Raw genomic sequence first — 16,959 nt, 5'->3', positions numbered from 1 at the left:
AAACTTCAGTACCGCCAACTGAAAAAGCAATTTATAGTCACATTAAAAAGCTCAATAATAATAAGTCATTGAGAGAAGGTGGAACTGTAGATGAACTACTGAAGAACAGTGGTCCAAATTGCTGAAAAGAGATTAATCAAGTCATCCAAGAAATTTGGCAGACAGAAAAAATTCCAGAGGATTGGAAATGTGCTTTATTTCATCTATTGCACAAAAAGGGTGATTGACCAGATGCAAACAAGCACAGAGACATTTTACTTTTGCGGTCACTCACAAAATTTTATCCTCGTGTCTTCTAAAGTGAGCACAAAAACAGCTAGAACATACAGTTTCAATTTAATTAGGCTTTAGACCTAATAGGTCGTGCCCGGAACAGATCTTTAATCTTAAAACTATTTTAAAAATTAAATCAATAAATACGAAACCATTGCTCTGCACATTTGCTGATTTTTTTAAAAAGCATACGATTCTATAGACAGACTGTGGTGTCACTGCCAGACACCACACTTGCTAGGTGGTAGCTTAAATCGGCCGCGGTCCATTAGTACATGTCGGACCCGCGTGTCGCCACTGTGTTATCGCAGACCGAGCGCCACCACACGGCAGGTCTCGAGAGACGTACGAGAACTCGCCCCAGTTGTACGGACGACATTGCTAGCGACTACACGTACGAAGCCTTTCTCTCAATTGCCGAGAGACAGAATACCCTTCAGCAAGTCCATGGCTACGACCTAGCAAGGCGCCATTAACCATATCTGGAGAGAGTCTCACTTGTATTATCAAGAGCGATGTACCGCAGAAGTGAATAAAAGTTAAGTATACGAGACGCTCCGTTCTTTTCTTTATAGCATTCATAACGTATCCTGTTCCAGACTTCACGCCAGTCGGCGTGTGTGTACGCGTGCCTTTCGGCTACCCGTCACTGTGGACTGGCTGCCTTGTCAGTCCACTACACAGACCATCTCTATGCAATATTATAGAAGAACGCGGACTAGATACGAAAACTCGAAAACTGTTCCAACAAACACTGTGGGAAACCAAATCAAAAATTAAATTGATATATGAAATTTCGTAACCATTCTTAGTTAAAACAGGGGTAAGAAAAGGAGATGGGATCCCGCCACTATTATTCAACATAGTTTCAGACAAACTAATGAAAGAATGGGAAATGGAACTAAGAAAGCAAAACTTTTGGAATCCAATCGAACTAGGAAGAGGGCAAGGAAAACTGAACTTTTCACGATTGCAGATGACTTGGCGATTGTAACCAACAAAACAGCAATAAAACAAATCGAGACCCTCAAAGAATGTGCAGAGAAGGTTGGCCTGGAAATCTGCTTTGAGAAGACAGCATTCATGTGTTCCAAGTTAAATGTTCCGAAACTTAAAACAGATTGTGGAGAGATCAACAAACACTTTAAGTACCTCGGTGAAATTATTGAAACAATAGGGGTTTAAAAAATAGCACAAAAAACAGATTGCAGAAAATCAAGTAAGTGACCAGACTTGTTTTAAATTAATGTAACAAAAATGCCTTCCAAAAGACACTAAAATCAGGTACTACAACACAGTAATTAAACCGATAGTCACATATGCGAGTGAAACACACTCATTGATACTAAAACTAGATTTACAAGAAATTAAGAAAATAGAGAGAAAGATTATTAGAAAAATTTTGAGACCACGATACACACAAGATGGATACAGACTGCAAACCATCGAGATAACAGAAAAAGTATGAAACACGGAAAGTGACTTCAAAAAGAGACGAATAAAGTTCTATGGACACCTAGACAGTTTACCTGGAAACAGGTTAATTACAAGTCTATTGAACTATGTGACATCCCTTAAAGCATCAATACCTTGGGTAACTGAACTTAAGTAGAATTTGACAAAAGCAAAAATTGACATAACAAACACATAAACCAGGGATACATTCAGAAGCAAAACTGACAAGTAGAAGTTTATTCCAGAAATGGAACCAAGACCATACTGACCAAAGTGGACTGAAGAAAGAAAGAAAGTCTTCAGGGAGAAAATGAAGAAATATTGGGAAAATAAGAAGAACCCTATGAAACATCGAAAATCACCTGATTATCGTTCTCCAATTTGGACATTCGCTAATAATAATCATAATATTGACAGCAAACTCGAAACTTTAAAACTGTCAAATAGGTATGCTCATAAACAGTTTTGCACATTTTTCCTTATACACATCTCATTGCTGCCAATCTCTCATCATTGACCAATGAAAGTTCTAAGCGACATATCCCTTTCAGCTTGTCAAGCCATCATTTCAATAATGCGCATAAATATTCATTAATGGACTTGACGTTCTCCCGTAAAATTACTGGAGGCAGCAGGTTCTATCCATCAGTGTCATTCGTGAATTTCCTAAATTCAGTGTCGGACTTTATGGGAAGTTATCTTTCGTACTTGTAAGCCTTTGGTGTGAGAGTTGGAAATGTATATAGTGTCAGAAACAGAAATCCGGCCCATTTTTGTTGTAACAGTGGGGAAAACCATTCAAGACTGGTAAGTGCTATTATGTATGAATATTTAGCCCCAGTTGTGCTTAAGCATGTAGCTTGCTATGCTGCAGAGGCAAGGGAAAAACAGAAGATTTTGAAGTCCCAACCGCTGAATCAGAAGATGCTGCTTGTTTAACACCATGCTCTCCACTCAGTAGCATTTCGAAACAGCTGTTAGTGCTTTGCGGCTACAGGTTTACCTTCACAACCTGACAAGCTCCTGTAAGAAGTGTCGAGGCTAGCAGAGCTTACTAGCGGACTGTGGCTGAATTTTCACGGGTGATGTGGAATTCCACCCTTAGAACAAGTGGCCAGCCGCGTTAGCTCCCTATCTCCCAGCATCTTGGATTCTGCAGCCATAGACACTGCCGACAAAAAAGACAGGCCGTGGCACGTACGTCACGAAGGTAGGTCTGAGCAACTGGTAATCATTTGGCATGATTTTCATTTTATTGTACCACATTACAGTGGTAACAAAATATTAATAGGTCTATGGACTTCATATCCTTATGAGACTACTAAACAATTCAACTATATAATAGAGGATTCCAGTAGAAGATGCAATTCTCGTTTGTAGATGCACACCCAGTTACGAGTTAACAGGTGTAGAAACGCAGTTTGTTCCTGAGCTGGGCGAGCTAGCAGGGGAGCTCGGCCTACCTTCGTGGCGTATGTGCCGCGGCCTGTCTTCCTCGCAGGCCTCGATCGCACCAGCCTTCTAGAGGATTCTATACTCAGGACTCAATCCCCTCTTCCTCAGTGATATGAGAGATAAACACAGTGGCCATCTTGAATTCTGTATTTAGTTAAACTGGCCTATTTCGGTCACTATGAGAATGTGACATCCAACATTTTTTAATTTCCTGCTAATTTATGCTTGGATAATTTATCTGCTTCTACCATGATGTCAGAGGAGTGGAGCAAAACATCTATTTTTTTATTATCATCCTCCTAATTTTTAGTTTTATATAAAAATTTATGTGTAAATAAAAATACAGAATATTCTTTCTTCAAAGTATCTCTCCTTGGGGGATGTGCAAATTACATATTCTATTCAACTACTGCGTCACGCATTTGGTCATTGTTATGTAACAAATCTTTAAAATCACTGGAATACTGAGTCTGAAATAATTAACACTGATGTAATTAAATGCCAAACGTAACATACTCTGCATTCAGCGCATATTATTTAACTGAAACTCAGTACTGAACTACATTATGATAGTTGCATGACGTGAAGTCCAATTTCTGACTTGAAACGTTCACAAACATAAGACGTCGTTCTACTCAGAAGAAAAATTCTGTAAATAAATCTGCTTGCTTGGCTCAACACCTGAGAAATCTGACTATTAACTGTGCGAAGTGAGATCTGCCCTGAAAAAAAGTAACTTACCTCTTGCTCACTATTCTATTTTATGACTGATATACTGGCATTCTGGAAAGCAAACTGAAATCGTCGGAAGCAACAGCTAAAGAGAAAATAAACTAAATACTACAAAATTTGTTTTTGCTCGTCAAAAACAATCTGTGGCTTCATGTGGAGTAAGGTGCAATGCACACTGGACACAACATTCAAAACTTCACTAAGAATAGTTGACGTGACTTATACTTTAACGAAAATCGTTCTTGAAAAATCAACCATTGATTACTGACAAAAAGGGACTATATAACATAAGATGACTGAAAATTACGAAATCCTCTAATTCCAAAAATTACGGACATGTAGTCAATAGTGTTACTTGTGACGTAATAAAAACAAAGAGATCAAATTAACGCTAATCACGAATCTTGTTCGTCATTTAAGGGACAAAAATTTCCTCCGTTAACAGTTCTGCCAAACAAGCATTTCATTCCTACCGTGCACTGGCTATCTTGAAATATTCCTCCAAAAATCTTCTCTATGAGTAGGACCAATGACATATGTTTACAAACAAGTTGTCATCTCCATAATAAAATATTCCAGATATTTGCCTTCAGATTCACAATTACCGAATTTCTTTCTCTACAAAACTGAACTGCTCACTATTATACTTCATGTAAGAACCCTAGCGCTGCACAACTCACAGGCGAGCAAGCGAACCACAGATAGACACAGTCAAGGATATTACTCACTGCTCGTGCAGTGCGCTCATTCAGCTTTTTCACAGTATAGCAAAGATGAATTATTTTCGATGGCAGTAAACATACGAAGACCTTACAGTGTTGAATATACAGCCATTTTATACATAAGGCAGCTAGACTTTGTCACATGGGTGGAGGGAGGGGAGTGAGGATATCCGACGGTGCCATCGGTGACGCCACGTGTGAGGTACTTTGGTCAAGAGCCAGCACTGCCCGAATACTGACGTTGATGGTTTCAGGCTGAAACGAAGCCATGATTGTGGCAGCGTGTGTTTCCTTGTTTCTCCTAAGTAAAACATTCAAAAATGATTAAAATGGCTCTGAGCACTATGGGACTTAATATCTGAGGTCATCAGTCCCCTAGATCTTAGAACTACTTAAACCTAACTAACCTAAGGACATCACACATATCTATGCCCGAGGGAGGGTTCGAACCTCCGACCGTAGCAGTCGCGCGGTTCCGGACTGAAGCGTCTAGAACCGCTCGGCCACCGCGGCCGGCTAAGTAAAACATTGTTTAAGTCGCTGACGACGTCCACTGTCAATGCCTGAGAACACTGCACACCACCGCAATTTACAGAACATCTGTCACTGTTGTCTTGTGTAATCCCAACCTCATTTAACTTCACACAACGCATTTCCTGTTTCCAGTCCAAAACTAGCTCTGCTCATTTGTAAGGAGTTACATTTTATGATAGGACTGCATCTAAAACACCTGCAGGTCGGACTAGACTAACTTGATGTGCGCAGTTACGATAAATTCATGCCAATTAAGTTTTTAATTGTTACATTTATGTATATGTATATGTTTGGGTTTTATGTTCCTTTTGCAGCGCATAAAAGTCGTTGTTCAAGCATTACGGATAATTATGCGAACTGCATTGATAAGCATCCAACTCTGAATTGGATCGTGAGTAATAGCAACAGTCCTGTGCAAGAAACACAAAGAAACAATCTTGAGAATTTTTCTGTATTTCTCAGGGTAGTAATAGCTCAGTAACTCTACCTTTATTGCTCGTAGTAGTTGCGATAGTTAGTTTATGAGCTTGTGATACTGCTGTAAGTGGAGCACTAAACAGGTGTGTTACGGTATTTGTAACTAGGTCCAGGCGAAGAAGAGCTGCATTGAGGCAACTCGCTGCCGATTTTGATTTAGGAAGGGCAGTGACATGTTTGTGGAGTGGGACAATGAAAAACGGATGTATTTCTCGATAGCTCCGGCAACCTGAAGAACAATATTTTCGGCCACACTACTCTTGTTGTGAGTGATAAAAACTTTAAATAAAAGTTAAGCGTGTATAATTTTTTTATTCCCCATCTGATCTCTTAATCAGCTTCCACCACGTATTTGTAAATACACTAATATTAATGTTACCTACAGTGATAAAATATTTCTTTCGAATACGCAGGATAACGGATGCTACTACAGGTTTGTTAGATATTACTTACTGCTTCCATACTGGTAAGTTACATTTCGTTTGAACATGGACCACCACATGAAAGGTTTTTCTTCTTTCTTTACAAGGGAGTGGCAAAATTTAATTCATGAAAAAGTCCCTCGGTATCGAATTCTGTTGCTTCATCTGTTGCGAAGTTTTACACGGAAACTGCTTGTGCTGTTGAGGAAGAAATGGCAGCATTGTCAAAAGGTAAACCATGGGTGGTTTTCAGATGAAGTACGACATGGCATGGACCTGCCATGGTGTTTCCTCTTTTGAAAACAATGACAGTTTTCCATTCTTCTGTGTCAGAGTAAACATTTTTAATAGCTGTGTGATATGGGTGAGGATCAGACACCTTGAAGAGAGGGCATTTGGAGATCTTACCGCCTGCACTGACAACGTTTCAGCAGCGTCTTTAAGTTCAAAGTAGTCAGTTGTATTCATCTGAGTCGCTGGAACGAGTACGTAATTTCAGCGGATGGAACTGCTGAGGTATGCACTGCTTCTCACAAAGACCATGTAGCTTCTGGTAACGATGTTGCAAAGATTTCTTCCGTGATTTGACATTTGGAACGAGTCCAATGTCATGAAACGAAGTACTAAAATCACAAGAGCTCTGAAAACGCATTTTGAAAACAAAATATGTTTAGAACGTTGGTATTTTCCACTCTTCATATATTTCTTGTCGTGATTTCTCTGGTCTTGAATACCTCTGAAATTGGGAATCACATCCATTTATGTAACTTGTTTCGTAAGTAATCAGTCACTCAAATTGGATGGCACAGACGTTTCATACATATTTCAATTTTTAATCTTCCACTGTAACAGAAGAACCTTACGATCATAGACACATAAAAAAAGACTAATGTTAATGAAGTTTGTTAATATAAGAGTTATTAACCCATGATCTTCAGAAAATTGACAGGGCTGCTTCACATGCATAGATTGATTCAGTTTGTCTCTGTTGTAGCGTGTGTCACGCTTGTTTTCCTCTGTGTATATCTTTACTATATTGCTGATGATGCCACAGATGTAGTCTTCAGCTCAGAGGCTCTGTGAGCTATTTCCAGTGTGAACATGAAAGCTGAAGGTTTAACAACAAGCTATAATCTGAAGAATTTCGTTACCAAATACTATACCGAGAAACTATTTTCTTGTCTGTTTACACTTATATTATGCATTTAGATTTTCTATAGCATTTTGCGTCGTATACGCGAGTACGGCTCCTGTAAGAGGGTTCTCGGCGTCTTCGGCGAATTTAATGAAGCACTTTAATATTTCGTCAGCAGTATAAATCTCCTGTTGGACGAATGATGATATCGTAGACCTGCAACAGAAAGAGGATAATTATTCGCAGTTATACAAGCAAACAGAAGAGAAGACATCCACGTAAACAAGTGAGAAAGAGAAATGCATTAAAGCAAAGACATAACACGACATTTTCTTAAAGCCATTTTACGGTATGATATTCACCAAGTCTAGTAGCACTGTGTTGCTTCATCTTTAGCCCATGATTCAGTATTTCGTCACTCTACCCTGTTGTCTGTCAGTTACTGGTTTTGTATATTTTGTGTTTGGGAAAGTTAAGATCTTAGAATAAGATTACTCCTAATTAGGCAATGGCCTGGGTCAGTTATAACATGGCAGGTCATGTCATGTGACGCCCGATGTCGAGACGTTAATATCGTTGTAGCAGTATATTATGTAATAATTTGTTTAATATGTGACAGTAATTAAATGCGTTTCTAGCGTTGGTTGCTACAACTGTACACAGAACGAAAAATCTGCAGATAGTATTAGAATGTTTACTGTTATTTATAAATTTTAATTTTGTTTATGCCTGTGAAGTATACACATCTTAAGCAAGTTAGTAAATACATAAACATATATTTGATAGTTACGGTATATACTGTCTGTCACAGGCAGTAAGAAACCAAGAAATAGGGATTTAAAATGCTGCATTAGTAGCAAATATTTATTACAGTACGAAAACAGATTCCCGAAAGCACTTCCAATTTTGTGAACAACATTTATGCTTTAAGGTGCTATCTGTTGTGTCATCTGACATGCAAGTTTTCAGGGTACAGAGCACTCATTGTTGTTAATTGTTACTAGATGACTGAACCCAATACATTCGCAGGGGAAGGTCGCAGCAACCTTGGCTGAAACGTAAGTTTTGCCTTCCAGCGGCAGTTAAAACACATTGGACAAGAAAATAATTGGACGCCCCCAGAAGACATGGTGAAGTTTATACCGAGTAACGCTTCCTACGGCCTCAATAACAGCCTCACTTTCCTTGACACGGATGCATGCACAGATTAGGTTAGGAAGTGTACCATAAGGACGTTGTGTCCTCTTCTCCTGAGGCATGCTGGCCCTCAGTAGCGGCTCCTTGACACCCTGGAAACTCTTACTGAACGGAGTTTACGACCGAGCTGCGCATGCGCTTTCTTTGTCCAGGAGAGATCTAGCGATGTTGTTGGCCACAAGAGTAACGCAGTATAGCCCAGGCAGTTCACAGAATCACTACCATGAGTGAAAGTACAGTGTCCCGTTAAAAAATGAAAACAAGATTTTATTGCATGTATGATAACACTTAAGTTCGCACGACGTCTGCTACGTAGGGCTCTGCCGTCAGTTTCCTCAATGACGACCGGCCTTGACCTGAACTCACAGCCGATGGCTCCTCACATGAATAGTTTGCTGCAAACCACTTTGCCTCTCCGAAACACCGGAGGAACGGCACCTCTCCCCAGTTCGCCGCCATATTCGCCGTCGATGGTCATCCAGGGTCGTGAACTACGGTTCATCCCTGAACATTGGGCGACGCCATTCGTCAGCAGTCCATGCTTTCTAGTCACAGCACCACTCCAAACGCACCCACCTGTGTCGTGATGGTAACTTTATGCTACGCAGGGGACGGTAATTCCCTAGTCTGCCTGCTGCTGGCCTCTTAATAATGGTAAGCGATTAGACAGAATGTTCAGTACCTTCTCTCGGATGGCAGGTGCGGATGTGTGCACGATTCGGCGATCCTCCCTTTCCGTGGTCTGTTGTAGAGGCCCGGAATCTTGATAAAAAGTACGCCCTCCCTCATATTCCCACGCCGTCCAATGCAAAGCAACATCGCAAATCTGGACAGTGCACTGTTCGACCTAGTGGCCAAGTGGAGACATTTCGTACTTTTGTCACGTGCTGATAACGCTGTGTCACTGGAGTACGTGGTATCTATGTGGCTTTCACAGTGATCACTCAACACTTGGCGTTGTTCATGCACCTCGTAAATCCTATGAGGACTGGTAACAGCGCTGGACATGAACGACATTGACGCACCACGATGTCCGTTCTACCAGCGACAAATTTGGAAGTCGGATCATTTACGTACCAACCGATGGTATGTACATGTACAAAATTATAGTGAGATCCGGTCATGTGTTCTGGGTGCTTCACATACTGCTTACCTTCGATATTATTTTTCAGTATTAGCTAGTGTTAAATTCCTGGTTTCTTTCTTCAGTGAGCCTCCTACTAAACCTACAATTTCTCGTTTTAATTAAAAGTGTTTCTAAGTATCCGTGCTGATTTTCTATTGCAGTATTTGGTGCACACTCGCGGCTAGTCATCCAGAGAGCAACGCTGGGTGTCCCTGCTTCTCGCAAATGCCCATTCGCTCCGACAATCTGGCCTCCCGCCCGGCAGCTGCTGAGAATATGTGCGATGTCTTTCATGTGAAATAAGTACGGCTCGGTCGCAACTACCACCCTGCCTTGCTCAGAGTCAACTCTATGTCCAGAATCCAAATCACAAAAACTTTATTTTTAACAATACTCACAGCAGTTTCCCTTATTGAGACCCAGACAGAACTGTATCTCCATCTGTTCTCTTCACACACTACTAATTCTCGGCAGGTAAGATGAAAAGAGAACGGGGATACTCGAGCGGGGACTGAGAGCGGCCCAATCATTTATGTAATTCCCGTAAAACCCCAACAGCGTTCACAGAAACATCTACACTGATGAGACATAACACTAGGACCAGCTGCTTAGCTGCGTATTCGTCCACCTTTGAAGCGCAGTGCAGCAGCCATTCAGCGTGGCATAGATGTTGAACTTCTTGGTGCGTTTCTGCAGGTATGTGGGACTAGACTGAAACGCACAGGTAAGGCAATTGCCACAAATTACGAACATACTGTCTCTGGGAACGGAGCTGGGCTCAATAGCATTCCAGACGTGTCCTATATGTTTCAGATCAGTTGAAACTAGTGATCAACACAGGATAGTCATTTCAATGCACTGTAACACCACTCAGACAACTTTAGCACATTTCTGGACTTGTGACACGGACAGCTATCCTACTGCAAGATGACACTGCCGTCGAGGCGGCCATCAAGCAGGAAGGGATGCAGGAGGTCCACAGAAACGTTCAGGTAGTTCACAGTTGTGAAGGTGCCTTCGGTAACTTCAATAGTTTAATATTTCTTCAGTATATTATTAAGATTTGTGGTAATTTTGTGTCCTGAGTTGTTTATGAGATCTACAATTGGACGCATAGGACAACTACTTTTGTGAATCTTAAGTTGAGACCTCAGCCTCGTGGATTGTTTATTCATTACAACACGGTACTGGGCTTCATTAATGGTTAGAAGAAAGTTTAAATTTTAAGAACTTTTTTCAGCTGATTCTTACAATTTAGGGGCGTGGTCTGTTTTTAGTATAGTGATACTATTAGATTCTAAAAATTCAAGTGGTTTGGAGTTGTAGTCACACAATAACTGCTGTGCTGCTGTTATCCGACTTTTCAAAATGGCGCCATACCTAGAAAAGTTCCTGTTGATGTCTGTATTATCTCTTTAATTTGAACTGATATTGAAAATTTGTTTTCCTTAAGATTTTCTTTTATGGTTTTATTTGCTTTATGAGCTATGGCAGTCTATGTGTTGCAGTTAAATCTAGCTGTGGCACAGGCTATTTTGTTGATAGTAATTAAATTGTTCACATTATTGAGTAAGTGTATGGTTCTTTAGCGTCAGGTGCAGTCTAGTGTGGACTTTATTACATTACTCTTTGTTCAATGGCTGTACTTGAAAAAAACACCTAAACACCATGTTTTTAGGCACCAAAAGTACTACTTGTTGTGCTGGCCGCTTCTGTAATGGTAAATCGTTGAAATTTTTACCATATGTCCTTAACATGATGATCTCTGGTAACTTCTAAATCTTTTTCGATTTTAACATGTGTTACAGGGATCCAGAGGTCCAAATTCACTGTACATACTCATGTAAAACATCTGAATGAGGAGTAAATGCAGTTTTAACTGACGTAGAGACAGCATGGTAAGGGATCTGGGTTCATTGCAAGGGTTCTGACACCACTATCTTGACCTGGAAACTATTCGTTGGTGCTACTTGACATCGTAGGCATCTTAGAAAAAATTGTCATACTAAATTTTTGGTACTTGTAAATCAAACACTGCATGATTTGGTATACTATAGGCGTAGCCTAAAAACATTGCGCTCTTCTGTGTAAAGTACTGTAAAGTGAACTTATATTGAACGGAAAACGATTCTGTTTCAACCTTACGATGTGTGTATTTATTTTTCGTTTGCATGTGTGGAAGTATGTAAATATGTCAAAGTATACAAGTAAAATGTCAAATTCTCTGCCTCGTGATGGCTGGGTGTTGTGTGCTGTCCTTAGGTTAGTTAGGTTTAAGTAGTTCTAAGTTCTAGGGGACTTATGACCACAGCAGTTGAGTCCCATAGTGCTCAGAGCCATTTGAACCATTTAAAATGTCAAAACTTTGCTGAGATACAGATTTCATCTTATACAAGCAGCACACCCCGCTGTAACAGGCAAAAGAAGGGAACTAGCTGAACAATTCTTCTGTCGGAGCACAGAAAAGACAAATACGCTTACCCAGTAAAAGATTCAGAGAAAAGTGGGGAACCAGCTGCCTCAGTCCCCTTTCCGCTTTCCCCACCAAACGTTTTTGGCATGTGAACATATTCGCGCTTTCTTGTGCTGGAAGACAGTAGCAGAGAGATACTGACATTAGAAAAGAGGGGGAGAGAGAGGGTTTGGGGGAGACAGAAATGGAGGAATGTAATAATAGTGGAAACTAAAGACAGAGGAGACAATGGAAACCAGAAAGAGAGATGACTGGAACCACACATAGGCTTAGGGGTCTGCAACCCTCCCATTCTCCCTCCCAACCAGCAAAAGTTGACAAGAAAAGCCTGCCCACTTTCTCCCACCTCACCCACGCTTTAACGTTTCCAAGGCCAAAGCCTCAAGGAAACCACCCCCAGGACACAAATGGAGAGGAGACAATGCTGGCTGAAAAGAAAGATGGTAATGGTAGTGTGACAGAGAGAGACAATGAAAGTGAAAGAAGGAGACAGTCGTAAGGAAGAGCGAGAGAAAGGCATGAAGACAATGACAATGGGAGACTGACAGACAGGAGAAAGTCCAATGGGAGAAGAAGTAGACATGGGAAGGAGACATATGTATGTAAAGAGTAGCAGTGAGAGGGAGATGATGAATATAATGGCATCGCTACAATGAGGGTTTTGGGTAAAAGGAAATAGCATGTTCTGAATTAAGAGTGCGAATAGTTCACATGCCAATATCCTTGGTGAGGTCGTCTGAATGACGATTGACCCAATTGGTTACCCACTTTTCAGTAAAAGCCTTTTATAGAGGATTACATTTGCCTTCTTTGCTCTCAAATAGTGGTATTTTATTTCTGGTATATACATGCTACATTTAACAACAAGTCGTAGTTTTTCCTATGTGATCGTGGTAATGTAGCCGACCAAAGCTTCTTTTCTTTTTAACAGGTAAAGCCCGCATCTCGTGGTCGTGCGGTAGCGTTCTCGCTTCCCACGCCCGGGTTCCCAGGTTCGATTCCCGGCGGGGTCAGGGATTTTGTCTGCCTCGTGATGGCTGGGTGTTGTGTGATGTCCTTAGGTTAGTTAGGTTTAAGTTGTTCTAAGTTCTAGGGGACTGATGACCATAGATGTTAAGTCCCATAGTGCTCAGAGCCATTTGAACCATTTTTGATTTCACAGGTAAACAGAAGAAAATTCTCTCCTATTGTTCTCACCCTTTTTATACTCTCCTTTATTTTCTTTTGAATCAACTGAAGTAAATATTCCACTTTTGTTTCTTACCCAATAACTTGTTTCCACTTTGTCAGTTTCAACTGTGTCACATAAAATCCTCATGAGCACTACTACACTGTCGATATTCTACATCCTGTTATAGTATAACAAGGTGGTTCCTCAATTATTATTATTATTATTATTATTGGCCCTTAATATAAATTTAATATTTATCTGAAATGGGCTGTGTGCGTTTGTAACAACCAATGTTTTATTTATTAACACAATAAAACTTAATGAAACTTTTATCAAACTTTGAACACCTGTCTTTCCAGTTTAAAAAATCTGTGCAAGATGTTGGATTAACTATGATAGTCTGTAATTTTCTTAGGAAGAAGAAATTCCTACTTAAATAAATATTTTATACACAGAAAAGGTTATCTGCATCTTTTGCGACCATTATCAGTACGTACTTGAACACGTGGAGGTTGCGACAACATATAGATAACTGCATCCGCTATGTCTTCAGGTTCCATCATAGGCGTATGCATATTTTCCAGTGCTTCAAGCGAATACTTTTTTAAGTTATTGTATATATCTGTTTTCACAATTCCTGGCGATATTTCCTAGAACAAAAATCAAACCTTAAAAAACAGAAGATAATGTTTAATTTTCAAAACTGTTTTATTTCCCCTTCAAATTTAATATTTATCGAAGGATCATTTATATATTTCTCAAAATTATTGTGCTAGTTGAAGTATATTACAAGTACGACGGTTATTCGGCAAGTAAGAAACAATCGGTCACAAAGTGGAAACCACAGTGAAAATCAAAAATGTTTTACAACAATTAGTTACAACTTCCACCTCCTTCGCTACATAGTCGCCGCTCCGACTTAGATGTCTGTTCTAGCATTGTACCAACTTTACAATACCCTCATCAAGAAGACAGCCTGCTGTGTTTTCCGACAATTTTCTACGCTGGTCTGCAGCTTGTTGTCTGTGCCGAAATGTTGCCTTCATAGCCGGCGGTACATCAAAGCAGGGACGAAAATCTTAGGGAGCATATTGCGGGCTGTGTGGTGGGTGATCAAACACATCCCATGGAAAACGCTGCTGGAGTGTCCTCAGTGTCCCTGAAGTGTGCAGCCGTAAACTGTCATGAAGAAGATAATGCATGACAGTTACATTACGTGGAGTTGCGTGAAACCAGGCCAAAAACTCCCGGCACGCATCATATTTTGTGGAAGTCATCATTCTCTGGGCATCTTTTCACGCTCATTGTGCACTCAGAACTGAAAAGAGCGACCTCACACTATCTTCTGACATACTAGAGACACTGTCCAACACATTTGCGCAAAGTTTGATCGGATGGTTTACATTTCGCGACCAATCATTCCTTACTTTCCAAATTACCCCTCATACATTGTAAAATAAAGACGTGTCCAGTCTAGAAAACATAAAGTAGAGTTGTTAGGTCATATGCACTTTTCAAAAAGTGTTAAACTCATAAATAGTGAATAATTCCTATTACATAATTTAATTAGTGTTCCCTAAAGGTCGTATTTTAGATCCCATGGAAAGTATGAAGTTGACTTTAGTAAACGTCTTTATTTAGTAATGGAGTCTCTCTTGAGAATTCAGTGGGTCAATTTGATTAGAATATTGTGTGAATTCTTCTTTGACAATCCTGGGAGTTGCGTATGTTTGTCATATGTACAGTAAAGTTCATGCCTGGTCATACTCAGTCAGCTTACTGAGCTACTATTTTTCCAGTCGTATATAAGTACTGTGAGACAGATGCTTTCGAGTAGGTGTGTACTGTATCCACAGAATGGTGTGTGCTCTTAGCTAATGAAGAACTTATACATGCATCATTCGCCAAAATGTCTTCAGAAATCCATAGCTGTTAGCTATGTTACGAAGGTAAAATTACATAATGACTCATTTCGCTACTTTTAGACAGTTGAACTTTCATTGTCAGTTTTCCATTACGTTTTGAAGGCATGGATTTGTTTCAACTCTTCCTGAAACATAGGTAAAATTTCTACGTGCGTCTTTGGGTTGGCTGATCTGGCAAGAGAGTGAAACGGAAATATAGGGCCAGAGCTTTATACACTCATGCGCGCGCGCACACACATACAGTATCCCAGGAATACTACAGCAAACGTCGGTGGAAGGGGGTGGGGGTGTGGAAAAGGGATTGTTCAATGTGTCTCGAGGAACAAATCTAGAATAGGAACCCGCGCTTAGAAACATCAGTAGTACAAGAATGCAGTAGTTTAGAAACGAAGTCATTATTTTCCAAAATCCTAATGTGGAATACAAGAGGCAGGACGAACTCAAATGCTTCCATCCATTAAAAAATTAAACTTCTCTGTTTGGCAGCAATGAATCAAATCTGGAAGTCCATCTAGTTGGGAAAAGTTTCCTCAGGGCCTAACACGTCTGTTAGTCATCAGTTTCTTTTATTTGTCATCTCTGAAACACATAATCACTGAAGAACACATATATTCATGGCCCTTTGTCCTAAAACTGTTGCAGTTCCTACATATTCATTACGGAATCATTTAGTAGAAAATTTTGTTGTGTAATGAGCAACATGTAAACTCAGTACCTAGGTAAAATGCTTTACTTCCTGACTGCATACCTGAATATTTCCCATTCATAGATACAGCATAATCGTATTATTGACCACTGCTTCTATCTAGCTGTGTTTTCATCTTCGTTAAATCATTTTATTATTTACTTTTCAAAACTCACTGGATCATAGCCACTTAACACCACTGCTTCCCTCATTTCAAACTGATTTCCATTTGAATTACTAAAATTTAAGTGCAAATATCTTACCACAGAAAGTTGGTCCATTCTAGAAGTAGTAGGGCAGGGAGAGAGAGACATCCTTGAGCCCAACCTAGAGGCGATTCTGGGGAATCTCATGCAATTGAGCTTTTCATATTTTGCATTAAGCCCACCCCCTGCCCCCCCCCCCCCGCCCGCCCCCCCACCCACACACACTCAGCACCCCTCGCATTCGTGGGAGCGAGATTCAGTTCACATTTCACATGCATGCCATATCACACATTCAACAGCCCCCCCCCCCCCCATCCCCCATTACACTACTGTTTGCATGAAACATCCCGCTACACCACTCTCCAACATTCCGCAAACCTTGGCTTCCACTCTGCAGCTATTTTTGCATTACTAACTTCCAAATATTGGTTTAAGGACTGCCTATGCCAGTCCTCACGTTGGTAGCTAAGTATCATTTGTCGTGGAATACTGGAACACGTAAATTGCATACTTCCTAATTCACAAATAAAAATCAACACCGAGCGAGGTGGCGCAGTGGTTAGACACTGGACTCGCATTCGGGAGGACGACGGTTCAATCCCGCGTCCGGCCATCCTGATTTAGGTTTTCCGTGATTTCCCTAAATCACTCCAGGCAAATGCCGGGATGGTTCCTCTGAAAGGGCACGGCCGACTTCCTTCCCCATCCTTCCCTAATCCGATGAGACCGATGACCACGCTGTATGGTCTCCTTCCCCAAAACCAACCAACCAACCAACCTAAAAATCAACATTTGCTCTAAAATATAAGTAACGAATTACGAATTCTTGTTCACTGAAAATGAGATTTTTACTTTAAATACTATCCCACAAGGTCTGGAAACATAAGTAACAGCAATTCCATTTTCACATCCTACTTGCTCCTGTTACTTACCAGATGGCTGCATGAAAAATCGATATTTCTTCTGTAAAT

The 16,959-nt window shown here is 40.4% G+C and overlaps 1 protein-coding gene across 1 annotated transcript in view; it reads right to left on the bottom strand.

The window, feature by feature from the left end:
• LOC126230336 (dehydrogenase/reductase SDR family member 11-like) overlaps positions 1–16,959 on the bottom strand; it is a 183,631-nt gene that overhangs the window by 105,608 nt on the left and 61,064 nt on the right. The window contains exon 6 of the mRNA XM_049942395.1: positions 13,670–13,822. Coding sequence (XP_049798352.1) covers positions 13,670–13,822 — 153 coding nt within the window. The remainder of the gene's footprint in view (positions 1–13,669; positions 13,823–16,959) is intronic.

The sequence above is a fragment of the Schistocerca nitens genome, unplaced genomic scaffold (genome assembly GCF_023898315.1).
Source record: "Schistocerca nitens isolate TAMUIC-IGC-003100 unplaced genomic scaffold, iqSchNite1.1 HiC_scaffold_380, whole genome shotgun sequence".
Classification (NCBI taxonomy): domain Eukaryota; kingdom Metazoa; phylum Arthropoda; class Insecta; order Orthoptera; family Acrididae; genus Schistocerca; species Schistocerca nitens.
Note: the sequence above shows the minus strand (reverse complement) of the source record. Positions and strands in the feature narration are given on the sequence as shown.